The 22,933-nt window shown below is 27.8% G+C and overlaps 1 protein-coding gene across 3 annotated transcripts in view; it reads left to right on the forward strand.

Moving 5' to 3' along the window:
• Positions 1–473: 473 nt before the first annotated feature.
• LOC107443613 (growth factor receptor-bound protein 14) overlaps positions 474–22,933 on the forward strand; it is a 107,823-nt gene continuing 85,363 nt past the window's right edge. Inside the window, exon 1 of one of the 3 annotated variants that reach the window (XM_043046967.3) lies at positions 474–684. Coding sequence is in view for 1 of the 3 variants with exons in the window: in XM_043046996.3 (XP_042902930.1) it covers positions 659–684 (26 nt within the window). In the remaining 2 variants the exon portion in view is untranslated. Of the gene's footprint in view, positions 685–8,564; positions 8,729–22,933 lie in introns of those variants that run through there. The other 2 variants (XM_043046996.3, XM_071184156.2) reach the window with 2 other exon arrangements.

Genomic DNA, 22,933 nt, shown 5'->3' on the forward strand with positions numbered 1-22,933 from the left:
ATTTCATATCTGAACATCTTCTATATTGAAAATTTGTAATCATTCCATATTTGAAAATAAGTTTTTTTTTTCTTTTTTTTTTTTTAAAAAAAAAGAATATTTGATTTATTTTTAAATTAACAATAATCTGGTCAGAAGCACCTATAAGATCTGAACTAATTTTAAATAATCTTTTATCTTAAAATTATAATTAATCTTATAAATAAAGCTTTTATGATATTTTATTTTAAAATTATCTTTTAATTTCATTTTTTTCCCTTCCAATTTGCATAAAAACAATGCCTCTCCTATGTCTATTTTAAAGTTGTTTTTTTTTTATGCTAATAAAAATATAGGACAGGAAGAACATTAAAAAAAAATGATATTAACAGCCCGAAACCGGAAACGTCGATATAGAAGTCGAGCGAGGGATTCCTTTTTCGTACTTACCATTGTCAACAAAAGAGGGCGCTCGAATCTCTCCCACCACCTCTTCCTTTTCCCACTTTTACGCTGTCATTTTGTAAACCCAAAATACAATCTACCATTCTAGCGCATATAGTAATTCGTTTCGAGTTCCGTGTGATGTGTGCTTGTTTATTTACAAATTAATTGAATAATCGCGTACTAAGTTTATACTTTCAAGATTCTATCTGAATATACTGTTTTGGAATTCTTAATGATCCCTAAACCAATTTTTAATGGGTAAGTTCCTTTTAAACTCTTGCATATTGCAAAAGAATTTTGTTTTTGTCAATTTGACAGCGAAAATGCGTCCGTTGGCCTTCGGTGTAGATTTTTATGTTTTATCGGCGATCTTTTCATTAATCAAATATATTATTGTTGTTTATTTATCTTTTCGATATGAGCTGACTAACAATGAGCTGTGATTTTGCACTCAATAATCGGAATTTCAAGAATTAATCAAAACACAATAATAATTTTTATAGAATATTCATTTTTTTGTGATATGCAACAGTGGTTGATATTATACTTAAATTACAATGGTTTGATTGTTGACTGTTTTGTAAGTAGCACATTGTGCTACTATAAATATTCATTCTATTATACTTTTTATCCATATGTGATGCTAGTTTATTCACTAAACTTAATTAAATGTTTAAAATAATCTCATTCTATGAATAATTAAGTATTAGTTAAGTAACAGCAATATCTCATTTTGAATTGTTATTTGTATCAATTCAACATAAAAGTAATACTGCACAATGCACTATAACTGATAATTAAATATGAATAATGACGATTTTACAAATATTATTTGCGGTTTATGAAATTAATTTTTCAGAAGATGTTTATCAATTTTATATAAATTTTGGGAAAATTATTAGTATTTTCTAAAAGTTTAATTCTCTAAATGCACATTGCTAAATTGCAAATTATGAGTTTTGTTCTTTTGTAAATTTCAGACGATTTTATTTAATTGCAAATGCATTTAGTTGTGCATAAAGCAAATTACAAATTTTTGTTCTTTAATGAATTCCAGTTGATTTTTAGATAAACTTTATTAAATTTCATGAAAATCAGAAAATAGACTAAAATTTAGAATAGTATGTATTTTAATTGTTAATTGTGAGTTACGCACAATTCTTCAATAAATAGCTGACAATTTTTGTATAATTTTATTTAAATTAGGTGAAAATCAATATTGATTAGTATCAATTTGATATCGGAAATGCGTTTGTTAAATTAAAATAATATTGTTTTTTATAAAAAATTTTTGACGATTTTTGGAAAATTTTATATAAATTGCGTGAAAAACATTAAAATTTACTTAAAATTTAATATCGTAAATGCATCGGTAAATTACAAATGGTAAGTTTTGTTCTTTTTTAAATTTCAAACTATTTTTTAATAATTTTATTAAAATTGTGTGAAAAACAGTAGTAAATAAAAAATTTATATTATAAATGGATATAGTTAAATTATTCATTCTGAGTTTTATTCATTTATAAAATAAAATAAATTTGTTTTAATTACTATTAATCTAAAATATTATCTTTTGTTTTCTGAAGTTATGTTAATTTTATTTGCTATTCTTAGTGGCTTAATATTATTTATTACAGATGCCTATCTATCTTTTCTTTAAAAAATTAGTGATATCATTTTAAGAACCGTAATGTTTCAAAAGGTTCTTTCAAATAAAGACATTACATTATTCGCACCTGCAATTTTTAGATCTTTAGTTATTAAAATGCTTCTAGGAAGAAAATGAAGTGCTAAGTGACAGTTAAAGTGAAATTTAATAAAATTTAGATAAATCAGGTAACTGTTTATGAAACATACTTCTCATTTGAAAACTAGTTAACTTTATCATTGAATTCCAGTTTTATTTTTCTGAATCATATATAATTTATATTTTCGTATTATTTAAATAACGGTATCGATTCTCGCCACAATTTGTACTTAGATCTTATACAGTATTCTCGTGAAATTTTAAGTATGTTTTTCAGGCTTTGATTATTATTTAAATTGTCTATAGCAATTTTTATAATTTTTTGGCTTTAAATACAAATTCTAGTTTAACCATTCTGAATATTTTGGCAGTAATTTTTATTTCCTTATTCTGTAAATGATGATATCAATTCTTTTTGCTAAATTTGCTACTTTATATTCTTCAACTTATATTTTAAGGGTTTTGTAGCACTCATTATTTAAATTATGTGTCATTTTCAGGAAAAAAAATTATACTACCATACCAAATTCAGTTATAATAATCTGATTATTTTGGATATTATTTTTTTAAATCTGAACTATAACATTAAAAAATAGTATTCAAGATTTTTGTGCCTCCTTACTTTAAAAATAATCTTGCTTACTTAATTTGTTATTCGAAATTAGAATAGCCCAAAAATATAATTAAAAAACATTCCAACTCGTCTTTATTATTCATTAATATTTTCTAAATTGATTTCATATTTATAATTACAAAAGCTGAAAACGTTGACTTAGAGGTGGGGGCGGTTTTAAATGGCGCGAAACTATCGACTGCGATGCAGTTAGTTACACGTGTTCTAGAAAAACTGAAGAAATTATTTGTCCCATGGGAAAAAGAAACGTAGGTGGAATTAAATTCTTATCTGAAATTGAATGATGCTGTGTGTTTGTTTTGACTACATTAGTTGTCCTCGTTCTGAGCTGCCGAAACTTGAAATCTCGTTTACCATGAGAGGCGAAAAAGGGGGGCCAATGCGCCAGGCTATGAGCATCATTGAAAGTGAAATTCTTGTCTCTGCTTACGTCATCTTGTTATCGTTGTTTCCAGAGGGAGATGCGGGGATGGAATTCCTTGAATATTTTTATCCTGATATTTTTATTTCATAACTCTATTATATGTAAGAGATTTACAAACTTCATTCACTTAAAATTCCTTTTTTTTTCCCCTCAATCTTTTCTGAATTTTGAAAAACTCTATTATTTAATTATATTTAAAATAACAAGATGCAATGCGAACTTTACAGTAATTTATGAAAAAACATAAATTTTTCGTTCTTGTTTAAAAGGAAACGTTGTTTCTTTTAAACAACAACGTTACGAAACATTGATTAAAAGAAAGTAACATTCAAAATTCATAAATTATCAACAAAAAAGAATGGAAAAAGTCTAATAAGTGTTAAAATGACCAATAAACCATAGAACTGACTCTAAAGGAATCAACAACCAAAAAGAATAAATTGAAAAAAGAGGGATTTATCCCTGCTTTTCTAATAAGTGTCTTATTAGTAATATGCATTTATCATTTCCTTATTAGTCTTATTATTAATATTTATCATTTCCAGAGTACAATAATTTATTCTGCGGGAGGGTAAGGGGCTCATATGTCCTAGGATCGTTTTATAACAGGACTTTTTTTTTTTCTTCTTTAGATAGAGAAACATTACTGTTTCTTTAAAAATGAACACGCTATATTAAGAGCTGGAGGTCATAAAAATTTAAATTTTTTAATTAATGTGAGGAAAATAGTAAAGTTAATGCGTTTATTGTAGGGAATAGGTTATGCATTGCCAGTATTCACAATGTCTGTAAATCGTAAACACTATTTTGTTCGTATCATAACGTTTGCACTCGGAGTTTTAATTTTCTGGAAATTTAATATGCAAAAATTTCCAGAAAATAGATATTTATCACAGAATGCATTTGTAACCATCTTTCCCCTAAAAACTGTCCGATTGTGACTTGGAACAGAGATAGAAATTAAGAAATTTTAGTTACTAGTCCAAATGACCAGTGACTAAAAAATACTTGTCCATATACATTTTCACTGGTGCGTTTACATGTCTCTATTAAATTTTTTTCAGAGTTAATGGTACTAAAAATTATTTTATTTTATTGAAATTAAGAAAAATTCTGAGTTTCAAAAGAGCAAATTTTTACATTATTTTAAATTATATACTTTATTTAAAATAATATAATATAACGTTCGAACGAAATCGATTGAATATTTATTAGAAAAAAAATTTATTTAGTATACCAGTTTTTTTTTTTTTTTTTTTTTTTTTTTTTTTAAACTTTAAAAAAAATTTTTTTTTTTATTTAATGAGGAGGTTCTAACATATTCAAATTAAAGGCAAGAACAAATTTTATAAACTTATACTCATACTTAATCAATATACAAAGTTTAATTCTTTTCAAGTGCAGAGATGATTGTGCTCCGGAAAAAGTCCGGATTTTTCGCTAGCCGCGATCCTGAAATTTCCGTAAATCCAAGATCCATTAGTTTCAAGAAATCATCGATCTCATTTATCTATAAAAATCCTTGTATATTTTATTTAAAAATATTAGAACTAGAATTTATGCTCTTTCATTTGCAAATATTTTTTTCTGGTAGAATAATAAATGTGATTAGAGATAAATGTAAACTAATACAAAATTATTAATTTAAAATTATGCTGCTTATAATTTATTTAGAATTTCATGCTGTGAAAATGTCAATCATTTAAATTTACAAAGACATAAATTTTTTGAAATGCGTTATTAATGATTTTACTCAAGAAGTTTTCAGGATTTTTGAGTTAGGCTCACAATCACCCCTGCGAAGGAAAAAGAATACCATGAGATTTCCACATTTGTTTGATTTTTTTTTTAGGGGGGGGGGGAGCATTCAAATATTAGGCAAGCACTTCAAATGGGAGGGATTTGTGATTTGCTTAGTTTTGCTGACAAAGGAGAGGAGGGGGTGTAAGCAATGCTAAAGCTCAATCCCCTTATCTTTAATACATTTATAATGCAAAAGAAGAAAAAAAATGAAAAAAATAAAATTTGGGGGGGGGGAGGAATTTTCTTGTGGAGGTTTAAGATAAAAAAAATAAAAGGAATTAAAACGTATACTTTGTTTTATGCAAAGTTGCATCTTTCATTTGGTTTTAAGCCTTAAGTTCTTAAAATTCAATTGCTACAGTAAATGTCAAAGTTAAAGCGAAACAGACGGAGGTTTGCTACTTTCTTACGTAAGCTAGGAAGGGGTTGAATAATTTGCTTAATTTTTTGCTGGAAAGAGGGTAGGAGTGTCCTCAATTTAGGAAGAAAAAAAAAGTCAATTTACCTTCTTTTTTTAAAAAAAAGCCTCCGGTATACCTAAAGAAATTAATACAGTCTAGTTCTAATTTAATCTAAAAATAATTATTAATTCGAGGAACTTAAAAAAAAAAATTATAAAATACCGCAGTAATATCTGTTTGGCGTTTTCTGTCTGGAAAAATAAGGTTGTTTTTCTTAAATTTCAATAAAAATTACGACCGCGCGACCTTTGAGAGATAAATAAGTACATATTTTCTGTATCCTTCACAAACAGCGTAATAAGCCTTCCTAATCTTGTTTCACCTTGCTCAAATAGAAATGGGTCGAGTAAAACCTTCCCCGTTATTCTTCTTTATTTTTTTTTTCCTTTTAAATTGTGTGTGTATGAGATCTGCTGCCTTCTCTTTTCTTACTTACCTGTCGGTTGTTTATATGTCACGAAAGAATCCCGTAAGCTGTTTACGCCATCTACCTGCTCTCTTATCTCATTTATAGCGAGCCTGAAAGTTGCTTTTTTATTGTTGTTATGATAGTGATACCTATTTTTGATATACACGCAATACCCCTGATTTAAGAACAGTTCCGAGATCAGTATTATGATTTTTTTTTTTTTTTATAGTGCCTTTATACGTTTTATTAATTTTCGACAATGCATTGTATTTTTCTCGTTTATATGAATATTAACTTGTATTTTATGAGAAGAAGCTTTAGAAATTAGAAAAAAAAAATCGATCCTATAAAAATTTCTTTTTTGTGTTTTAAACTTAAATGAATTTTATGATGAAGATGCATATTTTTCAAAGATGATTGTGCTCCGGAAAAAATCCAGATTTCCGGATTTTTCGCTAACCGCGATCCGGAAGTTTTCGGAAACCCAAGGTCCAGAAGTTTCAAGAATTCACCGATCACATTTATGTATAAAAATTCTTGCATATTTTATTTAGAAATATTACAACTAGAATTTATACTTGGCAGCTGTTACATTTGTAAGAATTTTACTGGTAGAATAATAAATGAGATTAGACATAAGAGTAAACTTCCGCATTTAAATTATGCTGCATATAATTTATTTAGAATTTCATGTTTTGAAAATATCAAAAATTTGAATTTATAAAGACATTAATTTTTTGAAATGCGTCATTAGTGATTTCACTTAAGAAATTTTCAGGATTTTTGAGTTGGGCTTACAACCACCCCTGATTTTTACTATACACATTACCTGATTTAAAAGCTGTTAAATTTTGATTATTATTTCATTCAGATTTTTTTTTAATTACATATTAAAATCAAATTTGTTATTAAGAAGCGTTTAAGTTAAAATTTTAAAAAAAAATTTAACTAGTTACACATTATTAATAAATTATCCCAAGAAACTGAAGCGGTAATATATTACTTGATAAAAAAATTTCATTCGCTTCAAAAATTTACTAATTAGAAATAACAGTCGACATGTTTCACACCCTTAAAAATTGGCTTGTATTTTATAGGCTTGCCTGACGTGAATGAGAAAAAACATTAGATTTGAAATATAAAACTTTTATGTGTTATATTTCAAATTAATTATGTTTCTCATTCACAATTGGCAGGTCTTGAAAATTGGCGCCTTTTATCGTGCGCTTAAAACGTGGACTGTTATTTCCGATTTGTATATTTTAGTAGCAAATGAAGTTTTGAATCAAGTAATAGTTACACAATATCTACAAGTACTGACACGGCACGTCATGACAGGAAAGACAATTTTTGCACCACATATTGTCATTTTAGTATTCATTATTTGCAATTATTTGGCTTATTATTCGTATAACGTTCTTGCTATTAAAAATAGTTATGATAAGGTGAAATGATATATCTCTTTCACTTCTATGCGCACTATACAAACATATACAATTTTCAATATTTTATGTTTGTTCTTTTTCTCGAAGTCAGTCACGTGTTTTGAAGCGGATTACGGTTTTGATAGTATCTCATATTGTATAAACAGCGGTAACTTTCTGTTTTGCAGTGGAAGTAGAGGAGAAAAAATAGATAAGAAAATATTATTCCTATTTATGAATTACGCTAATAGATAGTAGCAGTATTGTATTTGATATTGAAATCTTGAATATTCCAAATTCATACGCTCTAAAAACTATAAAATATTTCAAGTATATACTTCTTATATATTCAATTATTATATTTGAATATAAACGAGCATTTCCATATGTTGCTTCTTATAAACATGTAACAATGCTTATACCTGACTTTTTGAGGTGTCTTTTTTTTTATTTTATCAAATAGTGAAAATATGAATTCGTGAGAAAATGGTTTTGTTTTAGTGATTTTGGCAAAAATCACAAAATCAGTGTTCTTTTTAAACATTTTGTGAAACTGTGAAAGATCCTGCTTTTTTGAATTTCTGAAAAATATATTTATAAATTCCAAGGTCCTGTTGATGTGAATGCATGGAAGTAAGATAATATTTTTTGTGAAGAAATACAAAACAATATCTTTCATTGATTTTTTTAAGATTATGAGTTGAAGACGTTATCGATTCCGTTTTTAAAATGAAAATCTTCGTGAAGTTCCTGTTTTTAAGATAAAATATCTTGCGAAGAGCCCGTTTTAACGGTTAAATACTCCTCCAAATATCCGTTTTACGGTAAAATAATATTTTCTAAAAGTCCGTTTTTACTCTAAAATATTTAGTAAAGGATCCGTTTTAACAGACCCAAATTTCTCCTAATTATGCCCCTTGTATCTTGTATATATTTACATTATTTCTATTTCTTGTAACAGAAATGTAGTTAGCGCTGGTGTGTTAGATATTTGTATTGTGATCTTCAAAAGATAATTGTAGATAGTCTTTTTTTTTTATATTCTGTCGTTTATTCCATCTTATCTTCAACGTCAACAACCGTTTTCTAATCATGCATAGAGAAAAACTGGAACAAAATAAATATTTACGAATTTTGGTGAATTTCACCGCGAAATATCAGATTGCGCTGATATCCACCAGTTTATCTTATTTGCTCATGTGCTTTCGTTTTAGCTGTAACAAGTTTCCTGTTTGAGATACATGTCACGCTGGTGACTTTGTAAGATTTATGATTGTTATTGTAGCGTACCCGCTTTTCTAAAGTATGATTTTTGTATCCCATTTGTTATAACATACCATCATACCAAGGGAATTTATTATAGACAAATTGGAGGGTCTGCAATGTGGCCTTTTCTTTAAGTATGTATATATTTCTAAAAGGTTTAAAATGGAGAAATTTTCTTTTATCATGTCTACTAATACTACTACTTTCTCAAAGTTTTTCTTTAGTACAATTCTCAGATATACCGACATGTATTGATGAGATTTTATGTAACTCTAGGGGAAAAAGTATCTCTCAAGAGTTTTACCCTCTTCCGGTAAATGGGTTCAATGACCCGGTCCAAGATACTGTAGTACCTACCTGGGTCTAATTTAGAAATCCAGGGGTTGCAGGCATAGAAACGTCAGGAGCCTCAATCACACGGTATCTTGGAACTAAATATAAAAACTGTGTATAATATGTTTTTTAAATATTGTTTTACAAAATGGGCAGGTTTTTAAATGATCTCTTTAAAAGATACAAAAATTATAATGCCTTTTAATATAACCATCAAGATCTTTTGGGGTATAATCCATTCGTTTGTAAGGAATGGAAATTTTAAAACTTTATTGCAAAATATGAATCGCGCAAACAAGGTTCGAGTGAAAGTTTTAGGCAGGCATGGGGAAATTTTTAGACTGATTGAAATAAATAAATTCTAAAAAAAAAAAAATTTGTAAAAAGAATGTGTTGCTTTACAAATCATAATTAAAGACGATGTATAAATTAATACTATTTCTATATACTTTTAACTTATATTATTTTTAACACTTGCGGTAGTTAATTGTAGTATATTGTGTAAAATCAAAAATATTTTTTATATTTAAAAGAAAAAGAAAAAAGCAAAATGCATTTTTACCATCTAAAATATTTTTAAAAAATTATTGTAACTGAAAAAAAATAAATGAAAGGAAAAATGCTATAAATTTGGAGGAAATATGAAACCAAAGAAAATGTGATCTGAGAAAGCATATTGGGTTTGAAAAGACATGAGTTTTTCTGATAAGTCCAACCCACCTGGGTTTTTTCGAATTTTTTCAGAAATATTTTAAAATTTTATTCCAATGATGTTCAACTCTGTTGCCTTGTAATTTTGAACCCAACCCAGAAGACAAAAACATTCTTGGATCAAGCATAGAGGCAAACTAGCCTTCGTGTTGGATTTTTTTTTTTTTTTTTATGGAACTCGCCCATATTTGCATCACATAAAGGGGAAAATAACGAAAACCCCGACGGGAATGGAATTTTAACCCATAATCCGTCTACCACTGAGTATATTTTTACATCAACACTGTGGTCGGTGCTAGCCAGGAACAGAATTCTTATCAATTAGTCACCGCTGGGATTCGAACCTGGTTCACCTCATATAGGTTCTAACACTCTTATCCCCTGAGCCATCGCAGCTTTTACGAATATTTAACAAGTATTGACCAAAATTTATTTCGTGTGCCCCTAGTAGTAAAAAAAAGAAGAAAAACATGTTCGTCTAAATATTTTTCGATACGATCATAAAAATTGAATACTAATTCGTTTCAGAAATATGGTTAAAATATATAAAAGCAGTTATTTATGTTCTTTAATGTATAAATAATTTTATTTCATTAAAATTTATAGATGAAGAATTAATGAATGAATATATTTAATTAAAATTTGTTTCAGAAAAGTGATTTCATTTATAATTTAAATCTCTAATATCTGCCTAGATATTCAAAAAATACAAAATTCGTATCATATCAAACGTGAACCATTTGTAATGAAAATTTGATTATTAAAAACTTAATAATTACATATAAATTAAAAAATTTTCCTAAGGTTTCACGAGCCCATTATAAGAATAGTTGCTTACTTCACTTTTTCATTCTAATTAAAGGCACATTGTATGCTTTTAAAACAATTTGAATACACTTTAACTTATAAATATGAGTTAATTTAGCTAAATTATATTACAATTAAAGCTAAATTATCAAGTTAATTTATCTTCTATTGTTTGGAATTCTTTGTTTAAATGACTATAATTTTTAATGACTTTGCTTTTGAATTAGAATCTATTGATCTAGCGCTGTAAATTTTGAAAAATTCCACCCTGAAAAAAAAAGGGGATTCTTCCCTGTGGGCCCACCCGAAAAAACTCTGTGGGTTTAGTCCACTTTTCGGGCTAGGCCCACTTCTTCGAACCTGTGAAATATTAGGCTTTAAGAAATTTCTGAACCCTTAACGCCATCATCGAGCTTAAAATTTTTGGTATGAAATTTCAATCACAATCTTTGTTAAAATTTTCAAGTTTTGTTTATTCAAAAGTTCTACTAGAAAAGTCTAAAAAAATTTAAAGAAAAATTAAAGGAAGAAGGAAATAGAAGCATATGCAAAATTTGAGTGGCATGGTAAGGCAAGTACTGCCTAGTTCTGTCCTCCTTTGTGTGATATTTGTTTTCCACATCTTCTGCCATCTGACTTTTGACATTAAGCTTTGTTACCCCATAGTTACTCAATATTATTTATGTTTGGTCTTTTTTAACCTTCATAGATAAAATCAACCGGGGACAGAAAATAAGTTTTAATATGCTCTAGTTTTAAGTAAACTGATAATTCCAACTAATTATGTATTTCATATAAAGTGAAGAAACAATGTGAATAAAGCACAGTAAAAGGACATACTATAGTTTCGGGCAGAACTTCCACAGTGTCATGGTTTCTTATTTTACTGTAGTACGTCCATTTCTGTACTTTTGTGCTTTATTCACATTTTTTTTTCACTTAAGTATATTCTATTTTTTTTAAAAATCTTTCATACATCTCCCTGTAGCTGATATATTTATCCCTCTCTGTTAATACATCGATGAAAAGAAGAAGGGGGAGAGGATTACAAAGAAAAGGATGCATGTAGGGGTCGCAAATTAATATCCATGCGAGGGAAAAAGCGCTTTTCAAATCTAGCATATAATGGAATAGGAAGGCAGATGTAACAATCATCAAAATAGGTTTAATTGGAAGGAGAAACCTAGGAGTTTCTAATAATCGTCTTTCAATTTTTCTGCTTCCTTCTGCAATCTAACCTGTCTTGCTGTTTATTACTCACGCCTTCCTTTATTGTGATTAATCATATTTCGAAAGTTGTTTTGCTTGTCCCTCACAAAAATATTAATTTGTGACCTCTTTATTTCTTTGGTTTTCTTTTTTAATAAGTATTCTGGAAATACAAATTAATGGCTGTTAGGCGATCTTTACAGAACACCCTGTATATAGTGTCATAAATCAGGGCTAAAGAGAATAGAAGGGCTGGTTCATTCCTTTGAAGTATCTCTTGCCGCGCCGATCCTCCGACGTCACTCTAGTGACGTCACTTTGGCGCAAAACTCGCACTTTTACTTCAAGAACGGAGCGTTTGGCCTTACTAGCTCTAACTAATATTGGATCATTTCTTTTTGCGAGATATTCTAAGACATTTGTTATTTTCTATAATGACTTTCCTCAGTTTTTGCAGTGAATTTACAAGAATTTAAAACTATTATCGAAATGCCAGTTTGCGCGATTGCAACTTGCAAAAATTCTGATATAAAGACAAAAGGAAAAAGTATAATTTTTCGCGTGTTACCTAAAGTAAATGAACAACTATGTAAAGAATGGATTCCGAAATGACACAGTTAATATAAAACAGCAATACGTTTATTCTGTCGTAAAGAACTTTTATAAAAATTCATTATCTAAATAGAAACCGCCTCGCTACTTCATAAAGAAAGGCAGGTGAAAAGAATTAAAAAATAGATAAAGTCAAAGAAAATTAAAATGTAAGTAAAAGGTATAGATAAAATATATAGTATATAGTTGAAATTCTCCTAATTTCATAACATATTTTTTAATGTAGTTATTCTAAATATTTATGATTTTTTTTAAAAATTATATTCTCTTCAATTTAAATATCTATGTATTATATCATGGTAAATTTAAATGTCTATAAACAATTGTAAAATTTCTGATGTCATTATGAACCTAAATTATTATTTTGTTTCAGTAATTAGCGTTTAAGGTTGATGTTTCCTAATGATTAAGTATGAACAAATTGCTATTAACGACATATTTCAAAATCATGGATTCTAAATTTAACTTATCTTTATAAAAGAATATGTAGATAAAAAAAGTGTCGATATATGCCTTCATTTTTCTTAATAGTTAAAGTTAAAACTGAACTTTTTAAAATAAAGTATTTATCGTGTTATTTTCACCAACTAGCAAAACATTTTTATAAGTTTAAAATGGTATTTTTTTAATATAATAAACAAGAAAGTTTTTTTTGAACTATGTTTATGAACGGAAATAATGTGTTAATTACGTAAAGTTTGAAGGCTAATAACCAGAAAAAGTCTAACTTATTTTTACAAGAGAAAGATGCAAAGTTATCATATCTTTGCTTGCGATCTCCGAGATCTGTAGACACAGTGACGTCATGAGGAGGGAAATCGTAGCTTCAGCTCTAAGAGCGGAGTGAACTAAGCCCTGGTCATAAATACCATAATTAACGTGCTATAAGTGTTACATTTTAAAAAAACGCACTGGCGAAGCATTTCTATATCTCATATCTAGTTAGTGAGATTTTTATGTCACATAATTGTTTTTAATCAGTTTTAAGTTCAAAATATTTACTTCAATTTCCCCAGAAAATTTTTATCAGTATTTCGCGATTATTTATTCCAAATTTTTACGTTTTACTGTCTAGATAAAATAATATTATTCTAGATTTCGAATTACTAATGCTTTCATGACCTGATGATTAATATTCTGTGTTAATCATTTCATCCGTACCCAAATACGATTTCATCAAGACTATTTGTTTTTTGCCTGACCGGTATTTTTTCAAAGATTATCGTCATTCAACTTACGTCATTCTGTGGTTTTCGTTTCTCACGAACATTAAAAATAAATATTTTTTCCCCTCCTGACATTCTACCAATAAATATGGATTAACATCGCAATGAATGCGGAGCATGGTTTGTTTTTGTGTAATATATCCGTTATCCTTTTTTCTTTCATTTTTTTACATATTTGTTATCATTACTTAGACTAGGTATTTTAAAGTCATTTATTCCGTGGACCCCTTTTTTTCCAAACCCCATCTCAGCCATAGAATTTTATATCGTTCTTTTGAGACTTAAAATTTTTTACCTCAAGTCTTATTAAGTAGAGGCTCAATAATGTTATTATTACATCATAGTAAATATTGTGAAAAATATCTTTATTATATCGGTTCTATAGAATAAAAGCATAAAAAAATAGTATTTAAAAGAACTGGAAAAGTCATAAAATATGTCTAATGTTTATAATGTATGTTATTCCAGATTTTTTTTTTTTAAAAAGTGTTGTTTTTGTGATAACTTCGCCATAATTTTGCAAATTCGTGTTAACACTACCCTATGCTTTCATCGTTTCTATTATTTCACTAAATCAGTGATTTCTTTAGTTTTTTTTATTATTTATAAATTTTTTTTATTTTTATGAAAGGTCCTGTTTTGTTGATATTGTGAATCTAAATTACAGAGAATCTAGTTCTTATGCCAGCATCCTCATTTTGTAAATATATTAAGGTCTTGTTTTTGTGAGGGGGGGGATACACCAAATCCTTGTCGTCCAAAACTATAGTTTTAAAATCATGAATTCAAGTCTTCTGATTTCGTTTTTCTAAAGGATTAAGAATATTGTGAAGGGGTCATTTTTAATATGAAATGTTCGTTTATAAGATAAAATATTTTGTAAATATTCCTTTTTTTCAGTAAAAAATTAAGTGAAGAGTTCGTTAAAGCTTTGATATTTCTTCCAAAATGACTCTTACATTGTTAATTGTAAATAATTTTTACTTAATGAGATGGGTGTATTCTTTTTCTTGAAAACCTGGACCGCAATAGCGAGTTCTATGTGACTAAGTTTAATTCTGATGTTCGTTTCTATATTGTGATTGTCCCTATGCTCGCAATTCATGAGCAATACTAAAAAAGACTCACCACTCAAATATGTCGCGCAAAATGAAATCAAATAATGAAGGGCTGTGTCTATAGCTTTTGTTAAAATTGTTCTCTATCTCAATTTAAGCATCGTTGTTTTAGACAATTACACGTGCTAATTTAAAATACTGTTAGTCGAGTTAAAATTACTAATTTTGTACATCGCCTAAAGTGTGTTGTTATGAAATGTTAAGACCTTAAAAGTGTTCTAATAAAGTTTACTTTACTCAAAGTGTAAAGTATAATATCAAATATATATTCCAACTGAAGGTTCAATGTACCGTGTATATTATTTAATCTAAAAAGTGACTCTTTCCTGTTAGAATATTTTGAACTAGTAAAATGTTGTGTATTGATTTGTATCAATCACGAGACTATGAATCATGATGGAATTTCAAGGGAGTTCCTGAGCAAACATTGATGTCGTAGTTATGATACATTTCCTAGAACCTTTATTTTACTCATTCTACGTAGTTACAAATTCGTTTGAAAGAGGCATATGTTATATTTCAATTTGAAATATTATAAAAGCGCACTTTTTTAAACTGGATCTTGAAGTTTACATTTATATATTTTGATATAATTTATATTAAAGTCAACTGTTACAAAATTTTACAGTACTTCAGCAATGTCTTGTTGTATAATATTTTATTTAAGAATTCAAATTTGCAATTGAATTCTTGCAAGCGACGTTATTCGTGGGACAGCCAATCTGATTCGCCTCGCACATGTGGCGTCGTTTGCAAGTATCCAGTTATATCTGGTCCGAAAATCGATTCAGCGTGTTATTAATCCCAAGCTTTCAAGATGTAACGTTAACACGATATGCACAACCATCTGATTAGTTACAAGTACCCAATAAGAAAATATAAAACGATTTTAAAAATGTTTCATTTATTCAATCGTTTTGCTTTAAATGTTATTTTTCTCACAATATAAGCGTGTTTTTCATTTTAATAAATAAGTGAAAACTCAAATTATTGGTTATAAATTATTTCATAGCAACACGAATTATTTGTTTAAAGTTATACCCTAACCACGATAATTCTCGTTGCATCGTATTTCATTCGAAAATTAAAGTTTAAAACTGAAAACTAGAAAACGACTTCAAAAATGCTTCATTTATTGAATCGTACGCTCGTAAATAATATTCTTCTTTCTCGCATTAAAATCGTGCTTTTTAATAAATAAATCATATTAAAACACAAAAATTATTGGTAACAAATTATACTGCATTTATTAGATCTAAATGACAAACATTTTATGCCATCAACTTATTTATTACTAAATCAAAATGGTTTATTTGAGAGCAAATAGCTTCTAACTTAACACAAAATTTGAAAATTAAATTTAATATATTTCTTTTGACATATTTTAACAAAGTAAATCCATAAGTATTAAAAAATAATAATTTATCACGCAATGCGGACCAGGGTTCGTGAAATTTTTTTTAAATCAAAAAATCAGATTTTTTTTAAAATTTAAATCTGATTTCTTTTACTTAAATCGGATTTTTTTTTAATTCAAATACACTGTAAGAACTTTGATTTATGTGTAAAAAAACTTCATAAATGTTTAATCAAAATTAAATTAATGTTAAAACTATATTATAACAATATTTTAGAAGCTTTAACTACCTTTAAACAATTTTTTATTATATATAATACATAGCTTTGAATACATAGCCACCATTTTGAAACAAATGCATAATTGAAATTTAAAGACTAGATGAAACAGAGAATTTAAAGAATACTTCAACTATTAAAACAAAGTTTCAATTAGCAATCCATAATTTTAATTTAAAGTTGTGATTTCTTTTTTTTCGTTTGATTTTTAAAATGACAAAATAAATGAAACAGATTTTGTAGTCATTCATCAAAAAATAAATCAATATTTAATCTATATAGTTTCATATTAAAATATTCATTTTTAATTCTATAGCAAAATAGATAAGTTAAGCTAAAAAAATCTATGTACTCATTGGAATTTCTTTCACAAAATTTCTTTATAGAAAATATGATAATGTCAAAGATACTGTAAACTATTATGAGAAAAAAATACTCATTGATAAAAGAGATAGCACATTTCTAATTCTGGATTATTTAATTTAATTTAATAGAATGACACTATATCAAGCGAAGAATGACACTATAGCAGGAAAAAAATATCTGAATTCATCAGCACTTTTTTCTTCTTCTATTTTTAGCATATTAGGGTAATTTCTTTTCAGTATAACCTCAAGCTTTTGAAATATGCATTTTCCACCAATACAATATAATGTAGATTTTAATTCCATGCTTTTTCATTCCAAAGGTAGAATTTTAATTAATATTATTTATATTTTTTGTGAAAAAAATTCATGTTTATTAATTACTTTCTATAGCAGCAGCATTAAATGTTGACATCAATCTGTACTTTCAATCTCAACAATCAAAAGACTTATAAAAATGTAATTTCAAATGTGTTGGAATTTAACACACACCAAGAGAGAAAGTAATTTTGTTAACTAAAATTAATTATGCAGCAATTTATTTAAAATAAATTTTAAAACTAATAAAAGAAAATAATAAGAGTATCAATAATTTAAAACTGTAACTTTTTAAATCGATATATATATTTTAAAAAAATCAGTTGGTTTAAATCATGATTTAAATCGTGATTTAAATCAAGCTGATTTAAATCAACAAACCCTGATACGGACCATAAATATTTTTAAATTTTGGAAATTGAGAAACCTTGAACGACCCTGTATTTGATTAATAGAACTCGTGCCTTTTAAACGGAAAATTTCCGCTTTTAAATATATGATAATTGTGAGCTATAACTTTTAACGAGTGGTGAATTTACTACTTTCTAAATTTGGCATTTGTGAATAAAAAACTAACTTCTAATAGGAGGCATTTTTTTTCAAATTTAGAAAGCAGTAAACTAATTCGCGAGAGTTTTTCTAGCTTGTAATTCTTGACTACTAAAAGAATGAAAGTGAACTAATTCGTTGAAATGAACTGATTGTTTGGGATGATTTCTTTGGCGCATGTCCTACATTGTTGGTTGATGACGCCGTGACGCTTTTGTTGAAACTAAACTTTTAACTTTCCACGGGAAAGATACAGAAAAAATAAGATCCGAAGTCTCTTTCTCGGAACATCTTTTATCTACTCCATTGATATTTTTTTTCCTTCAGAGCTTTCAGACTCAAGACTTTAAATTGTATATTTGTTTTCTAAAGAAATGCTGATGACGAAGACGTATTTGGTGGATTTCGCAAAGGGGCATTATGCGACTTTTCTTTTGTACTTTTCCGAATGAAAATTTGTCTTTGATTTTCATCACACCGTTTCCTGTCTTTGATGATGAGTTATTTATCTTTAGTTTTTTTTTTTTTTTTTTCTTCCTGACATAAATTACTATTTTCATCATTCTGATTGATTGCAGTAAAGTTTCTTCAGTTATTGTTAACTTTTCTTCAAAAGGTGTTTGTTTTAGCTGTTTTTCGCGGTAAGAAGTAAATACGACAGCAATCAAACTGATTGATGGGCATACCCTTTGTTTTGAAATTAAGCAAATGGTGATTAATTTATTTCCATTTTTTATTAGATGAATCTGTATGAAGCTGCTAAAAATTTACAATATATATTCTTATGCGCTTGTAGTATATTTTTATTAGCTTTTGAGATGAAACTAATATTGATTAATGTATCGTTATCTTTTAAAAATCTGGGTTATCGTTTATTTAATGTAATATCCATATAAAGCCGACAAAATTTAAAAAAAAAAAAAAATCTTAATGGGTTTTTCCCCTCTTTGATTAGTGTTCCGTATATAAAAACTCTATTCTGCACGAATTTTTAAGTGCTTCTAGTTCAAAATTTTTGGAACATCGCAGTTGAGTTTCGGCTGTCAATCTTTCAAATACTTGATTAGTGCTTGTTTATTAGATATATCAATGTAAAGCTGCTAAAATTAACAATATAAGTATTCTTATACGTTGTAATATATTTTATTAGCTTTTTAAATTAAACAAATATTAATTAATGTATAGACCTGAAAATAACCACTCGCCGCATAGAGAGAGTCAGCAAATTAAAATTAAAAAAAAACGACTTAGAAAGAAAGACTTAGATAGATCTTTCAGTTTTCAATAAGACACCCCACAGTCGAATTGCGAACATGATTAAATGAGTCTTGCTGGATAAGATTTTCCCAGTGATTAGGAGATCCGTTTTGCTAACTATGGGAGGTTTTCATGACTTTTTCTCCGCGTAACACAAATGTAAGTTTGTTCTAAACAAAATAGGGGATTTTAACTTCAGTCACTGTAAAGAGTAAAATCGATGAATATAAAGGTTTTCTGTGATCACCTCCCTTAATATAAATATCAGATTTCCTCATCGAAAATGATGATGAAATGAATGTCAAGGATTCTTTAAAAAATTTATTAAGAGCTGTCACTACGGTGCATCCTGTATTAATAATTAAAAGTTTATTCCACATGGAACAATCTATTATTATAAATTAATTAATTATTGAATATTGCTCATTAATTTTGAATGTGAGTTTTCTATTTTATCCAAAACCTTTAATTCTGAACTTTAAAAGTTAAACATATTCTATTCTCGAAAACAAAAGGTATTATGACGTAATATAATATGTTTGTGTCCGGTAAAATCTTCGACAAAAGATCCTGGTGTTTCCAATTACGCTTTTTAAGTTAACTTCTCCAATTACTTGATGAAAGCAAATATTTTTCCAAGTCGAAAACATTCTTCAAACATAGAACCCCAATCACGAGGTTTTAAATTTCGCCCACAACATCCGCATTACACGAATGGAAGAACAATTGCAACATTTTCATCCCCTTGATGTTGTTGACCAAGGACAGATTTCATAAATTATATTTTGATCAGCTGAAAGAATCGGATTTCATCAATTTGGATGCCTGCCAAACTATATTGTAAGGTATGATTTTCAATCCAATTTCTTTTCCGTGTTATTGCTTTTTATGACCCCACCCCCTTTTGAATCTCGCCGCTGGCGTCATTAATAAATGAAATATCGATTATTTTCTTGGGCGAGGAACGTCTATTGTTTTACTTCTTCCGTTTCGTTCGAATAAAAGGAACCTTTTGTTTTAATTCTCTTGATTTTTTTTCTTCTAATTTTTAATTTTAACTGTGAAAAGCTGGCGAAACACTGTATAAAAACAAAACACCTTGAATAATTTTTGACCTAATGATTAGAATTTTGCATATGGAATCTCAGTTTGAGGGGCACACCTTAAAAATACCACCTAATTAGTTCATAGAGTAGTAATTTAAGTTACAAAATACAGACGCAAAAACTTACTTACGTCGAATAAATTAAAGTGTTAGGAGCAATTTAATGATAAGTTGTATTTTCAAATCGTTCGATGAAAAAACAAAATGTTGGCTAAGATATTTCGGTGTGTTGTGCTGCTATCTATGAGAAATGCCGGAAACTTGCTAAGTACCTTTCTCAAATCAATGCCTGAACAGTGTGATGCAAAAAAGTAGCCCTAAGCCCTTTAAATATGCCTTTTTTCCCCCGATGAATTCTAATTCTTGAACCTCAATATGCGCAAACAAGAAAATATGCTGTCAATAGTATAAACAGAGCCCTCATAGATTTGGACCCCTTAATATTTTTAAATTTAATGACAGTTAATAAAAATAACTTAAGTAATGGATAGAAGTTAAATCTTATTGCTAAGCAGGGGTCGTAATTTTTTCGATTTTTTTTTAAAGGAAAAAAAAAATCAGATTTTTTATTTAAATTGGTTTTTTTTATTTTATTCAATACACTGTAAGAACTTTGATTTATGATTAAAAAACTTTATAAAGGTTTAATCAAAATTTAATTAATGTTAAAACTATGTTATGACAATATTTTAAAAGCTGTAACTACGTAAAACAATTTTTTATTATAATACATAGCTTAGAATGCATAACAACCATTTGGAAACAAATGCATGATTGAAATTTAAAGACTAGATGAAATAGAGAATTTGAACCCTATTTTTGGCATATTAGAGTAATTTCTTTTTGAGATAACCTCAAGCTTTAGAAATATACATTTTCCATCAATAAAATATAATGTAGATTTTAATTCCATGCTTTTTCAATCAAAAGGTAGAATTTTAATTAACATTATTTGTACTTTTTTGTGAAAAAAATTCATGTTTATTAATTAATTTCTACACCTATGCAAGTCTATATTAAGACAGCATTAAATGTTTACTTTAATCTGTACTTTCAATCCCAAAAATCAAAATATTTTTAAAAGTGTAATTTCAAATGTGTTGGAATTTAACACACGCCAGGAAAGAAAGTAATTTTGTCAACTAAAATTAATTAATGCAGCAATTTATTTAAAATGAATTTTAAAACTAAGAAAAGAAAATAATGAAAGTATCATTAATTTAAAATATTGTTTTTTAACTTTTTAAATCAATATATATGTATAAAAAAATCACTTGATTTAAATCAATGATTTTTTTAAAAAAAATCATTTGATTTAAATCAAGCTGATTTAAATCAACAAACCCTGTTTCTAACTCGTTTCGAATTACGAAAACTCGTATGAACTGAACATCTCTAAAGTTATAAAATAATCCTTTCAAGTATTTCTTGAAAAATTCAAAATTGAAAGTTTCACTTCCATTATTGTAGGGTAGTGTATTCTTGATAACGTGTTATTACGTTATCAGCTTATTAAATAACTGATATTATAACAGTTTCACTTACTCACGTCCAATTTTTTGAACAAATAATATTGCGCCATTGACTATAAGCAATATGTATGGACATATGTGCAAAATAATCCATTAGGTTGTTTACTTTTAGCAAACTAATCTATTAGGTAGTTTACTTTTAATCTTTAAGGAAATCCTTTTTTTCCTCCAGCCCCAATTATTTCTTTATATATGAATAGGTAATATTTTGTGATTTTTCACAAACTATCTCATTAATTTTCTTTCTTGTCTGGTTCGTTTCCTTTCATATGTTAAAATGTTAGTGGAATCACATTCAGGTTGAAGTAAGTGTAGAGAACTAGAGCTTTTCAAAATTTAAATAAATCAGAATACTAAAGTTTTGTATTTTCTTGGGATTTAAGTCCTAAGATTATTCCCGACTTATTGAGAAATCAAGGTCTTGATCTTATGAAAGGTCCGTTTATATGAAATTGTGAAAAAATTTACTCTTAAATTAATAAATATGAGATGTTAGGGTCTTTTTTTAAAGAAAAAATCACAAGAACTGTGTGTTTTAAGGAGTTTCAGTTTTTAAAATAAGAAAATGAATACGTCATATGCTTCATATTTCATAAAAAAAAAAGTTTTGTAAAGGATTCGCTTTTGTAAAGGTCCGTTTCAACGATGAGAATTTTCGTAAAGATTCCATTAATAGATCCGAATTTCTCTTTAAAATGACCCCTGAAAATGTGTGATTGTTAACGGTTTTCTCACTTATTTAGCTAGGCATTCGTATGTTTTATCCCTAGTTTATATTTCCAGCGCATTTCCAGAGAATTTATTTTTCTAATCGGAGATTTTTATTAAAATTTAATTACCAAAGCCGAATTTTTTTATTTTTGAAGTGATACTTCTTATGCGACTTCCAAGAAGGTTGCGTTAAACGTTTAACGCTACATTTTTATTGGCGGGGAAATCACGTGGTAGGATCCAGTTTTCCCTCATTCATTTCCATATTGTTTTGGTTCTCACTAGCACAAAAATAATAAAGGTCATAAAAGTATTGTTTTTCTATAAATATTTTAGTTTGATTTGATACACATATAATTTAATAGGGTAGTATTGTTTTATTTTCAAACTTAGTGGATAACAATTGTAAAAAATGAGTGAAAATAATCCCACGGACAATGCGACGGATTTAAGGTTATGTCAAGGTACGTCTCTTGTGAATATCAATTGATTGTTAGGTTTTCTCTTTTCTAATTGCCATTCATATTTCACCAAATGCAGCCATGAGGGAAATTAAATTATTTATTGCAAAATCTTTATTGCCACTATCCACTGCAGGTTCACAAGCTCTGGCAGACGTTACTGGTGAAGAAATTGATTATTGTGAGCGGCCTGTGATCCTTGCAGGAGATTTTAATGTGAATTTCTCGTTACCTGAAGCTGAAACATAATTAGCCTTCCTTAAAGACAAATTTGGATTGGAAATGTTAAATGGTAGGAATGATCCAACAACCAAAGGGGGAACTACCATTGATGCAGTTTTTGCAAGAAATATTGAAAAAATAGAACTCAAACATTTCGTATCTTACTTT

This window comes from Parasteatoda tepidariorum, chromosome 10 (genome assembly GCF_982258835.1).
Source record: "Parasteatoda tepidariorum strain Cologne lab strain chromosome 10, Ptep-v5.0, whole genome shotgun sequence".
NCBI lineage: Eukaryota > Metazoa > Arthropoda > Arachnida > Araneae > Theridiidae > Parasteatoda > Parasteatoda tepidariorum.